The 13589-nt window shown below is 35.5% G+C and overlaps 1 protein-coding gene across 1 annotated transcript; it reads right to left on the bottom strand.

The window, feature by feature from the left end:
* Positions 1 to 2488: 2488 nt before the first annotated feature.
* On the bottom strand, positions 2489 to 5071 carry LOC133868347 (F-box protein At5g46170). Its single transcript, XM_062305217.1, has 2 exons — positions 3557 to 5071; positions 2489 to 2914 (listed from the first exon to the last, which is right to left on the bottom strand). Exon 1 carries the CDS (start codon positions 4715 to 4717, stop codon positions 3578 to 3580), a length of 1140 nt encoding a protein of 379 aa, XP_062161201.1. The 5' UTR covers positions 4718 to 5071; the 3' UTR covers positions 2489 to 2914; positions 3557 to 3577.
* Positions 5072 to 13589: the final 8518 nt, after the last annotated feature.

Genomic DNA, 13589 nt, shown 5'->3' on the forward strand with positions numbered 1-13589 from the left:
GGATACCTCATGTGAACAAGAGCAAGGGGCAAAGGCAGAGGCAGAACCAGCTAATTGATGGAAAAAGTAATGGCTAATGCTCATTTTTTAAGCTCAAATTCTAACTATCAAACAATGCCTGCAAACAGCCTTACCCCATCATTCTCAACTATAATTCCATTGGGCTTATTCCAAACAACAAAAAGTTAAACATGCAAATAAAAAACAAGTTATTGTACCCCCCCAAATCTCACTTTCTCTATTCCTCTCCCTCTCTCTCTCTCTCTCTCTCTCATTTGATTATGTTACTGGTTGCTTCTAGGACTGAAGTTTTAGTCCTCTACTTTTGCAAAAATATGGGTGCCAGTTAGACAAAGTGGTTTTTCAAACTTGGTTCGAACTAATTTCTTTTAACTCAGTCTATTAAGTAGCCGTATGTTCTTAGAGTATTTAATTTTCACAAATATTTTTAATAAAATTAACAGAGTAGGTGAGTATCACGTGCTCTAAGAATATATGTCAATTTAACAGACCGAATCAGTGTTTGTTTTTAATAATGCAAAATATTTGTAGTGAAGTGAATTCGGTTTCTAGCCCATTACAGCAACTTATCGAATCACCACGAATCTACATGCCATGTTGTCTAGTAGTGATTAAAATAACCCCTAATGAGTAAAGACTTCCATTAGAAGCAAGTTAAGGTTGAGGGATTTAATCGGTTTAATTAAATAGGTCAAGTTAAGATTGATTTAGACACGACTTGAGCCCGACGTGTAACATTTAGAGCTGACAATTTTGACTCAACTTATGAACCCAATACCTACCCAACACAAAATTAATGGGTTAATGTTGAAGCGTCTAGCTTGTTTAATTAATGAATCGGGTTATAGCTGACCTATACAGTAGTCTTATATTCATGTCTCGGCACGATCCAAACCTGAAACGCGAACACCAATTACCACTCCAAGTAGACGGCAGAAAAATAATATTATGTCACACATGTTTTAGAAAGATCTTAAATAATATCGTCTTGAATTTTCCTGATTTTTAAAAACCTGAAACTCTGTAAAATCCATGTGAGGTGAAAGTTCGTAAAAATGGCATTTTCCTGAATTGGAATATGCTCGAAGTAGACCAGCTGGCCTTGACCATTGATGGTCCAAATAACTTTAGAAATTAGACGACACAACCTGCTTAGCTAAATGACAACTGCACTGCAACGAGCATTGACTTGGCCTGAGCAGGGAAGGACATCAGTAATTTGCATGTGGATTAGTGGATGTGATGGTTGTTTCTGAACTGTATCTGGAGCAGAGGCAAAATATGGTCTGTCCGTCGTCAATGAATATGGCAGATTGCATGTTTGTATAATTGCTTCAACGAAAACAGCAAAAGAAAGATGGCAGCCGAGCGAATTAAATATCTTTTGGGGAGCATTAACTGAATGCTGGATTCGTTATGCTTCAGTAGAAAAACGAGAAACCAATTCATATTTGTAGTGTAGAAAAGAGGTTAGGTGAGAGTGAATTCTGTGAAAACCCATCACACCATCAATGCGTTGGATGAGATGTCAGGTGTAACGTGGGCAGCTAAAGAGCATTGGAACAAAAGATGAGACAAAGGCAGGGCAGCCTCCACCTTCACCTATACCTGCACTGCTGAGTTCCTATCACCAGCCTTTGTCAAGCCATATCTCACAACTCATTTTTTTACCTGGAAGCAGATGGAGCTCATGATTTGGTAAGCTTTATTGGGTTCCAAAAATGGACCGGCACCAGCCTTTGTCAAGCCATATCTCACAACTCATTTTTTTACCTGGAAGCAGATGGAGCTCATGATTTGGTAAAGCTTTATTGGGTTCCAAAAATGGACCGGGACCGGGATCCCTAAAATTGGGGATCCTGTTATTACCCCGGCTCCCTACAAGGCGGCAGATCGAAAATTGTAGTGGATCCAAATTCTCCAAAAACACCATAGTTAGGAACACCTCCAATGTCTAACTAAAATCTTTTTATTCTGTGAAGCAGTGACATGCTATCTTATGCATCCTAAAGAAGGAAAAGCTTCAAGACTTCACTATGGCTTCAATAATCCAAAGCAATTTTATTCAAAGAACAGCAGAAGACCAAAAGACACAATGACCAATCATCTCACAACTCATTTTTTACCAAGAAGCAGATGGAGCTCATGATTTGGTAAAGCTTTATTGTGTTCCAAACACACCATAGTTAGGAACCTCGTATGTTGAGCTAACATCTTCTGATCCTGTGAAGCAGTAACATAATATCTTATGCATCCCAAAGAAAGAAAAGCTTCAAGACTTCACTATGGCTTCAATAATCCTGCTACACAATTATTAGAGCCATATCACAACACATGCTCCTGCACTAGACCTGCTTTACTCTCCCAACCCCGCCCAAAGTCCACGTATTCCAATTAAGTCATCTAAAAGCACTTAAGAGGGATGAAGAGCAGAGAAATGCAAATGCCATTTTACCACTGCTATGGGTGATTTAAACTGTAAATCATTTGAAGCATAAAGCACAGTACATTGCTCTATAAGTATAACAGGAGCATAACGTATTTGTACCTACAATATTCACATACAGAGAGACGATTGAAGAAAGTAAATGACTACAAACTGAAAGATCTTACAACAGCATTTAGTTGCATGTTTGCACTCTTACAAGCACATGCCTTAAATTTAAAACACCAGCAGATGCAGTTCCACCATCACCTCAAGCACCAGGGGTGAGAGATTAGCAGCGCGTGTTTAATAAGCAAGGATTGGTGTTTCAGTGGCAGTTCAAAGCAAGATGGATTGGCACCCAACTTGAGATACTCGCAACGCAAAATTGTGTCTTCTAATTCTTTCTTTGCCAAAAACAAGTAAATTCCACCACCTCTTGAATGATTGTGCTTTCCCTGGAAAACCCTGTTTCATAGTAAGAGAAGAGTGTACAGAATACTTCATGAGTAACCTCAGATTTATTTATTCAATAAAAAAATAAGAAAGAGACAAAAACCATAAATTTAAAACCCAAAAACAATGCAGGAAACTGCAGCATATGTAGAATCAAGTGATGAACGACAGACACAGACACATTTATATTATGTGCAACTTTTATTCCAGATATTTAACCAATACATATTGCGCTACTTTTTCATTTATATCATAACCATTACAATATTTGTTTTCTGATTCTCCACCTCCCATAAACAATCAAGTGCCTACCTTACTCAAAACAATGAGCTCTCCCTATAACCACACTAGAAGCTTAGTAAAATTTAAGATTGCCAAAACTTAGGATTCTTTAATATTGAAAGATCCATCACATGAACAACAAGACCATATGCAAAGCCAAAAATACTATCTAATCAAACATGTCTTCCATCTATCATATAAACTGTGATTGTTTCCTGGCTAACGCCTTCAGATGGTTAACGCATGAACTATCCACTCTATAATCATTCAAACCCAATTAGCATTACACAAAACCCAATCAACACCACACGATTCGAGCCAAAAAGAAACTCAATTCTCTTCACTACCACTAACAATAGACGCAAAATTTACCTCAGATCCCATCGCTCGCATTCAGAAGGAGTTCATCTCAAGACAGTAAGTCCGCCTCTTCACCAGCATCTTCGCCGCAGTTCCGTAGGGCTCCTCAAAGGCCGTCGAAACCCACGACACATCGGACACCTCCTTCCTAACCACCGACTGCTCACTCGGCCGAATTGCCACCAGCGTCGCGCCCTTCAGAACCATCCCACCGGGCAGCTCCAGGTGCGGCGCGTACCAGAGCCGCATGTTGAGCGCAGGCACTTGGGTCCTCTTCGACGCCGATGAGGCCGAGAGGGGCTTCACCCTCAGCTCCTCGAGCTGGTCCCTGTTCATGCATAAAACGCCCTGCCCATCCGCGTCTGTCAGCACCAGATTGTCCAGCGTTTTGTGTTCCGAAATGATCGGCTGGAGCAAGTAGTGCCTCGCCGAGGCCGCGATCAACGAGCTGATCGTCCAAACTACGCGCAGTTTCAGACCCCCATTCGTGTAAAACGACTCGGGTATGCTTCCGTTATCGTCACTTCCATTGCTATTCGCGCAAGACCCATCTGTGGCATTGTCGTTCGGAATCTTCGCCTTGAGGACCACCGACGACGCACCGAGAATCACGCAATTGTCGAGCGTGGACCCGAAATCGGCCCTCCACTTGAGCAAAACACCGTCTTCGATGCCCAGCTCGCCGCTGGGAAGCTCGATCCGGAGGAACCGAACCTCTTCGAAGTTTTTGAGGACCTGGGTCGGTGAGTGATGGGTCACGGCGCCCTGGTCGGAGTCTCCGTCATCGGCGAGGGACAGCGACGAGGAAGAGCCCGGCGACCCGGAAGACGACGAGACCCTCTTGGGTCCGCCAAGGAACTGGGTCAGAAACTGGAAGGGCTTGACGATGGTGCCCAAGAAGACGAAGCGGAAGAGATTGGAAAAGGGATTGCGCGATTTCTCAGCCGAAGAAGGGGAAGAGGAAGAGGACGAGTCATCGTCGGAGATAACGCAGTCGACCCGCACCACCACGTTCTCGACCTGCGGAACAAGCGAATGGAAGCGCCGCGACACCACGCAGCAGCGGCCGAGAGCCTTCACGTCTCCGATCTTGTTGAAGACGAGGAGGAGGAGGGAGTCCGGTAATCGGTCGAAGTGGTCGATGAAATTGTCATCTGAGAAAGCCTGTGACATTGTTTTCACTTTATCCTTTCTGGGTTTGGATCTATCCGATGAGAACGAGAGCCAGAAAGAAGGGTCTATTCTGTGGCTGAGATGGGCGTCTGCGTTAGATCTGGTAGATGATAAGACCCTCTGAAAAAATCCCAATCTTTTATATTTGGTTATTGCAGCGATTGGAGATGTGGAGGAGGTATGAACTCAGAGAAAGCGTGTCAAAGATGGAGAAGGAGAAGACAGAGACTGAAGGTAAGGGAAAGGGGGGTTGTTGAAGGAATAAGAGCGGAGAGAGAGAGAGAGGATCTTAGGCGCGTTACGGGAAAAAAGGTTGGATGGTGTTGTGCTTTGTGTGTGAGTGAGTGCTGTTGGCTTGTAGCCTCGTAGCCTTCGTTTGGTTTTTCAGTTTCTTTCACTTTCTCTTTCTATATTCCCACTCATTTTAATCTCTTCTTTTCCCTTTTCTGCTCATAATTCTTATCTCATTCATAATCCCTATCAAGCAAAATATGTTTTTACTGTAATTTTGTTCTGTTCAGTGCCAATTTGTATGACTTTATTTAGGGTTCGTGCTGTCCGTTCGAATCGAATTACAGGTCAATTCGATATGGGTCAACTTGAATCTAATCCATTTCGTTAAAGAGATCGAACTCATAAACTTTTATACGATTCATTTAAATAAAGTGCTGATCCGACACGACCCGCATAATCTATTTAAGAAACATATCATTTTGAGTGGACTTGACCCGACCGGACGCCACATAACTCAATTAATAAACATGCATTTTTTGATTGATCTCAACTCGATTCATTTCGACCTATACATGAATTTAAATGGAAAAAAAAATAAAAAAAATTATATGAACTTTAGCCTTTTAAGGGTTTTGTTTTTTAGTTGTAAAAAAAAATTGATACCGATTATGCGATTTGACCATGGGTTAAGCGAGTTGATCTGTGATTGACCTATTTATTAAATGGGTTAATTCGGGTTAGCTCGAATTGACCTGAATCCGATTATATAAAACTCTAATTCACTAATTTGGTATTGAGTACTCGAGTCGTGTAAAAAATTGACTGTCTTTTATGTTTATCATGTAAAAGAGTTGGAGTCTTTAAAAAAAAAAAAAAAGGGAAGGTTTCTTTTGAGGATACATTATCTTAAGGGTTGAGGCAAAAAGTTACAATAGGAATGCAATTTGGAATTAATTTGTTTCAAGGATACCCTTTGTCTTATCTATAATATACAAACACCAAAAAGATGGTCCTAATTGACTTTTAGGTACCGACGGTCGCAGCCAGCAGGATGTGGGTGAATAGGCTATTGGGACTTGATGGTGGTGGGTGGGGTGAGGTCGCAACTAGGCAAGTTGGATGGGCTTAGTGTTTCCTCACCCAATTTGCATTTTAGAAAACAATTCACTAGCCCAACGCTGTGCCATGAACCAAAAGATTCAAAGACCTAATAATTAGCCCCCTCAAATGAATGATTCTGCAATTCCTAAATTAAGTCGATAATGTTTGACATGACCTACAAACTTGATACGAATAAGATACAGAATTATACGATTAGGGTTCGGATCAAAACGGTTTGACCCGATAAGACTCAATTACAAACGTGTCAAATTCGTGCCAATCCATTTAACCTGTATAACTCGTATTATTAAATTGCATTTTTACACCTAAAAACCCTAACCATATATCTGAAATCCTTTAATTATGTTATTAACTAATGTGGATACTTTATGATGAAGCTTTATCATGCTATTTGATAGAATGCAATCTTTGTTTTTTTTTTTTTCAATTGTCACATGTTTGTTTATTTAAATGATCTTTATTGAACTGTAATATTATTTTGATTGGATATACAATAAGAAGTTGAGTTATTAAACGAATTATATGAGCTATGTCAGAATTGAAAGTTTGACCCAATTAAGTAAATGGATCATATTCGTGTCGACTCATATAATCATATATGTATGATTCGACACGACATGAACCCAAATTATAACCCGTACCCTAAACCCGATTCGGTCGCAGCCAAGCTTCTATGAAATGTCCGAAAAAGTTGAAAGCTTATACATTCAAGTATTTACCTTTTCTTCTCTTTTTACAATGACCCTATGAGAGAACAGTTGGGGCCCTATAGGTGTTGGTTGGCAGCCGTCAAGTGATGTGGTAAACTTAGTTTAAAAATAATTAATTCATTTGATTCTAAGGCAGGCAAGGTGCTTAGAGAACTTAATTGGGTTAGTATGAAAGAGTGTAATTTAAATTCTGTTATGGTCTCCTACGAATAAAGAAATAAGAAAAGAGGGTGCCCTTTTTCTCTTCTATGGCTATAGAAGCTCTCTCTTGTTTTGATCTCATTTCAATCTTTTAATACTAAAATTGCAGCCATAGAGGGGAGTCGGCCAAGCCAAGTATCTAACCACTTCATTCAGGCCGATGACATTTTGCCAACCTTTGGCCCACACTCGTGGTAGCTAGAGCTAAACAGCTCAACAATCAGATTCCAATTAATTCAAATTTTTTTTAATGAATCTTATGAGAGTATTTAGAACAACAACAATCCCAAATTTTCTATTTTAATTTAAAGAATCATTTTGAAAAGAAAAAAAAAAAATCTCCATCCCATGGATTCTTTTTCTTTCTTTCTTTCTTTTTCCCCTACTTTATTCTTTATTCCATTAAAATATTCAAGTTTCTGGAGAGAGATGAGAGTACTATGAAGATCTAGGGTTTTTTTTTTTATTAGTTAAAAAGAGAAAAATAAATAAATAAAATATGAAGGATTTCCAACATTTTCTTTAAAATGAAGGATGAAAAAGAGTAGAACGTATGGTGATCGATTTGAAGGTGTGGTTCTTCAAAATTTGAAGAAGAAGAAAAAATGTTTGAAAGACCGGATATGAATGTTCTAAGAGATTGATCTATCACTGATTCAGTTGTGCTTGTCTCGTCTAAGGCTTTATCTTTTTCAATTTAAAATGATTTTTGAAAAATATTCTCTGTATTTTCTAGTGTTTGATGCGACGACGGAAGATAACAGTCAAGAAAAACTTCTTTAATTTTCGTAAAATGGTTTAGCTTTTCAAAAAATTGCAAACTATTTTTCGAATTTGAACATCTCATTCTCAAATTGCCATATATATTTCACCGGACCGCCGTTAAAGGTTGTCGGAAGCCGCCGGCCGTTTTCCATATAAGCCAAATACCGAAAAATATTTGGGTCTTTGTTTTTACATAAACTACCAAAGTTATTATTTATAAAGGGTCATCCACATATATTTGATATGCTACTTTAATTTCTTTATTTTTAAAAAGACGAATCTTACTTTCTTAAAGTGTAAACCCCAGTAATTGACAAATTTAAATTATTTAATTAACAAGCTAGCAGAAGGACTTCATCTTTATCTTCTTTATGTAATTAAACAATAACTTCCTGTTTGCCTAAGATTAGACAAAGTTTGCATCTTTAGTAAAAAGATAAAGAAAAATGAACAAAATGTATGCTCTTGGTCTGCATTATATATATATTCTTTGATAATTTTCTTGTTAATATATATATATATATTTACCAAAAATTTGTATCCCCCATGACAACTAGATATCATGGCATGGAGTCAACCATATATGCATCACTTGATTTGTAATGAGCTGTTAATACAACCTGTTAATAACCCTTAAAATAATCAGATTGATGGATTTGATTTGAGTAAATTGCTATTAGAATATATAATTAAGCCAGGATGCTAATGATGTATAGAATGATTTGATGTGGGTGTAGCTGGAATTTGTAGTATAAATGATAGAATAAGTTGGGTGATGAGTGCCTATCAAATTGTGATTGAATGGAATAAGATCCAATTATTTTTCACTAAATGCCAGATTTAATTTATTTGGTTTAATCAATCACCTTATATAATTCCATTTATTGAATTGTCTCTAAGCAATTATTATATCTATACGTGTGGGCGTCTATAATTGCATCTTGCTCAACAAATACAATATCACCAATAAAGACGGGTTAATCTTCCATTCATATATATCTACTCCAAAGATTGTTGAAGTGCCTTAGATATTGCAATTTAAAACCTTTGAGCGCCATCTTCGCTTGCATCTTCGATCAACTGTCCATACCGACTCGATCTAAAAGTGTCGTGTATATCTTTCGCAGAGCAGTTATTATATATATCTAAACAAGGGCATCGATCATTTCCCACAATTCCATATAAAATAAACAAACTGTATTCCTTCCAGATATCATATATATATATATATATATATATATATATATATATATATATATATATATATATATATATATATATATATATATATACACCATGTTCATGTGCAGTTCTGCATATATATATATAGAGAGAGAGAGAGAGAGAGGGGGGGGTTAGATCTGATAATTAAAAGCACCATTAAATAGAAAACAGCCGCACGTTGTGGCATGTGTTAATGGATTAATTGCAAGGCATGGGGAGTCTCACGTACATACTTTCATGCATGGGTGAAGGGACGACAGGATCGGAACTTATATATACAATTGCCGTGATCACGTCCGTACTAATTTGATAGTACTACAGACACAAATTAATGACAACCTAATTTACCACAACCTCGTCGATCCTATAATTATAATTTAGTAGTAGTAGTAGTACGTACGTGCAATCACATGATTGATCGAGATGCTGTTTTATTGTATTAGACTCGTCGATCATCTGTAAATAAAAGAAATTAAACACTTGTTAAACTCATTCCATTTTATTGGATTTGGGTTTTTGAAATAAAATAATGCAGTAAATAATCTCTCTCCATTCAATTATAGTTTGGTTCTATATATATATATATAATACGATAATTATATTTTAGAGGATTGATCGTAATCAAATTGAAATATAGTAATAAAAAATTACCATACTTATCGTTAACTTTATTTAGCTACTTCAATTCTTCTATAAATATGCGTATTTTGTATTGTAAGTTTCATTAAGAATAAGAGCAAGATGTGTATTCCTTTTGGGCTTTTCCATAGACGTAGGTATCCAACATCGAACCGCCCGTAAAATTATCATCTTCTTATTCTTTGATCTTTCTCCTGTTTCTTATTGATCTCTAATATACCCATCTTTTTTTTTTAAACCAACAATTGATCCGTGAATTTACATGTGAGTCATATATATATATATATATATATATATATATATATATATATATATATATATATATATATATATATATATATATATATATATATATATATATATATATATATATATATATATATATATTTAATTATTAAATTTTTAAAAAATAGATAGAGATAAATAGAATATGAATAAGAGAGGAAGAAATAGCATTTCTATCTCTTCGTTATAAACTTCTTCGGTATTTGCAATGATTCACTTGGCGATCTGATATGATCATGTCTTAAAAAGAATATGAACTATTTTCAGATGAACCTGATCTCTAGGTAAACATGTTAAAATATTAATTTAATAATTAAATTCCTTATTTTCTATAACCTTAAACTTTGAGAGGTTTAGGTTAATTCACTATATTTGGATTTGATTTAGGACCACTTATTAATTATAATAATATATATATCAATTCCACTGTCATTCTAATGAATAACATTAAATTATGACACATCAACTACTAGAAATTGAGTGGATGAGAAGGCATATATATATATATGCATAGGATTTGCTAGGGATTATCATCCTCGTCCTAAAGCGATATCTTGATTTTCCCTTTGGGAAAAGAAATTGAAAAGGTCGCTACTTGCATATAGATTTTGACATCCATGACAATCCACTTCACCACTAAATAGATGTGTCATCCATTAGTGGATGATATTGAAGCGCGCTCTTCTTTACTCGAAAAGATATGAAAACCGTAAAATGTTATTTAGTAGACTACTATATGCATGTCGATCATATATATGAGATATAATACGTTTATAACTTTTGCATAACTCTTGTACAACTTTTTTTTACAAGATCAACTATTGAATATTTAGAGCATGCATTCACAGCAGCTACCCAACCATTTTTCCTAAATATAAGGAATAAAACTACTTTTTACTTCCTTATCAAAAAACACATCACATCAACTTCCATTTATTTTTCCCTATATCATTAAAATATTACTTTTTTACTTTTATTTTAATTAAAAGTAGGAAAAAGAAGATAAAGTAGGAGAGAGATAATATATTTTTGGAATAAACAATTGAATGGGAAGTGAATTTCACTTCCCAGGGAAACGAAAATTTTAGGGAAGCTGTTGCGGAAGGGTTTTTGTAGGCTTGGCAATTCGAGTTGCCATGTCAACCCATTTAGTTGGCGTGTCAACCCATCGGGTTAGCGTGTCAACCCATTTAACTAATTTGGTAAAAAAAATGTGTAATTATCGCTTCATAAATATGTTATAAACGGGTTGATGGGTTATAAAAGGGTCATAAACGTATCATAAACAGGTTGGTGGGTCATAAACGGGTTGACGGGTCATAAACGGGTTATAGCCTAAACCCAAACCCTATATATTTGTGTCAGATTTGCGGGTCATATCAAAATTGCCAAGCCTAGGTTTTTGTAACTTTTTTAAAAATTTTTCCTAAAACTTAGAGAACAGATCCCCTGTAGGGAAGCTGCTGTGAATGTTCTACCCACCTGTAGCAAAACAGATTCAATAATTAGTTCGAAAAAAAGTTATTGGAATTGCACAAGAATTGTGTCAAGAGTTGTACAACAATCATTTCTTTCAAACTTATCACTTGTGAGAAAACAACTCTAACAACTTTCGAGAGTCCGCCTTATAGAAATATAGATTTTTAAGAGTAATTTAAAAAATTTGGGGGAGGGCTTCATCAGCCTCCCAACCTGTTACCTAAGTCCGCCCCTATTTACTGTTGTATATTAACATCTTGCTTAGTGATTAATTGCCTTAATTTGTGGGGAAATGGCCGAGTTAGATGATAGGGATTTGTCCTAGCTAGTTGCAACTGGTTCGTTCAAATTGGGACACGTGTTCTAATCTTCCTTATAAAAGAGGAGCAACAATAGTGATGAAATCTAAATGAGTCTTAACTAGTGGGTACCTGAGACAATGGATAATAAATAAAGTCTTTAATTAACCTCCATTTTTCTCGCAGCAAACTCTTCCAATTCATCTGCCTATTATTTTCTTTTAACAAAAGAGTAATGTTAGAAGGAAAATTCATGTCTTTTTTTGGATATTCTCTTAAAATTGAATGACTTTTAAAATTATTATTGAATTTGTGATAAACTACTATTGGATTTTGATCCAATGACAATTTTGAAAGTCGCGTCAATTTTAGGAGGATACAAGAAAAACATGACTTTTCATTTTAGCATTACTCTTAATAAAATCATGATATGCATCTCCAAGTGGTACATTTCATTTTGGAAAAAAATGTACATAAACTTTAAAACGTCACAATTTAGGGTATCTATTTTTCAGAAAGTTTCAATCTCAGTCATCTATTAGAATTTTCTATTAAATTCTGTCAAAATTTCCAAAACACCCATTTTTTTAGGAAAAAAAAAATGCTAGAATTTAACAGAACTTACAAAAATACCCATGCTTGAATCTTTGAAAATTTTTATATATATATATTTTAAAAAAAAATAAACACAGGGGTATTTTGAAAATTTTGATAAGATTTTATGGAAAATTCTAACGGATGACTGAGATTGAAACTTTCTGAAAAATGGATATCTTAAATTAAGACATTTTAAAGTTTAGTCACCTTCTTTTAAAATGAGTGAAAGTTCAAAGGTTATAAGTGAATTTCTTCCTTTCATTTTTCACATGGGTTAATTTGGTCTCTTTAAAGATCAATAATTGCTCTTTGTGCATTTTGTTTTTACAATTATAGAGTGGTATATAGAGGCCAATCTGTGATCCTGCATGAGGAACCTAAAAGCTCGAAAGGTGCTTTTGAACTCTTTATAATGTAAAGAGAGATAAATATCCCCACATCAAATTGGAAGAAACCCATCACGGGAAGAAAAGAAAAGAAAAGAAACTGCCACTTTCGGGCCAACATATCCTCTCACAACTTGGAGGGCTTTAGAGACGGTGTCGGAAAATGTTCGGGGTACTATAATTTTTTTACAAACCGACGTATTAATTTATCATGTGTAAAATAATTAAGAGTGTATGGTATAAATTATTTAACCAATTATGGATTGTCAGTGTCAGTTTGTAAGAAAACTTACAATAAAAACTTAAACAATAATACTCTTAGCCGAACTAGTCGTACATGCACACAATGAGTACAGAAAAAGAAAGAGGAAACTTCACTTTTAGTTTTGCAATCAAAACTTCAAACTTTAAAAATCTGTAATGTCGGTATCCCATGTTTTAGTCCATTTTAATTTCATCATTTTTTTTTTTGTTAAATGTACCCCATTTTTTTTAAAAATAAAATAAAATTCAAAAGATGTGTGCCTTGGACTCACCCACGGGCCACGACATGGCCTTGGGTTACCACAATTTTCATTTTTTTTCAAAAAATAAAAATAAAAAAAATGGTGAAACTAGAAATGACTAAAATATAGGATACCGACATTAAAACATTTTAAACTTTGAAGTTATAATTACAAAACCGCTTATACTTCGACGGATGTAAGTGAAGTTTTTTTAAAAATAAATTAAAGCCACAATGATAGAAACAATTGAGCCATAAAAGTTAATCAGGGCAAGGCAAAAGGTACAAACTTTGCAATACCATGGGAAGAAACAATAATTAGATCATGTGTGGATGTCATCCAATATATTGAGCATATGATTGTAGGGTAAACATAACCATGTCCTTTGGTTCATATATATGATATATATGATGATAGGGTTGTAG

This window comes from Alnus glutinosa, chromosome 5 (assembly GCF_958979055.1).
Source record: "Alnus glutinosa chromosome 5, dhAlnGlut1.1, whole genome shotgun sequence".
NCBI lineage: Eukaryota > Viridiplantae > Streptophyta > Magnoliopsida > Fagales > Betulaceae > Alnus > Alnus glutinosa.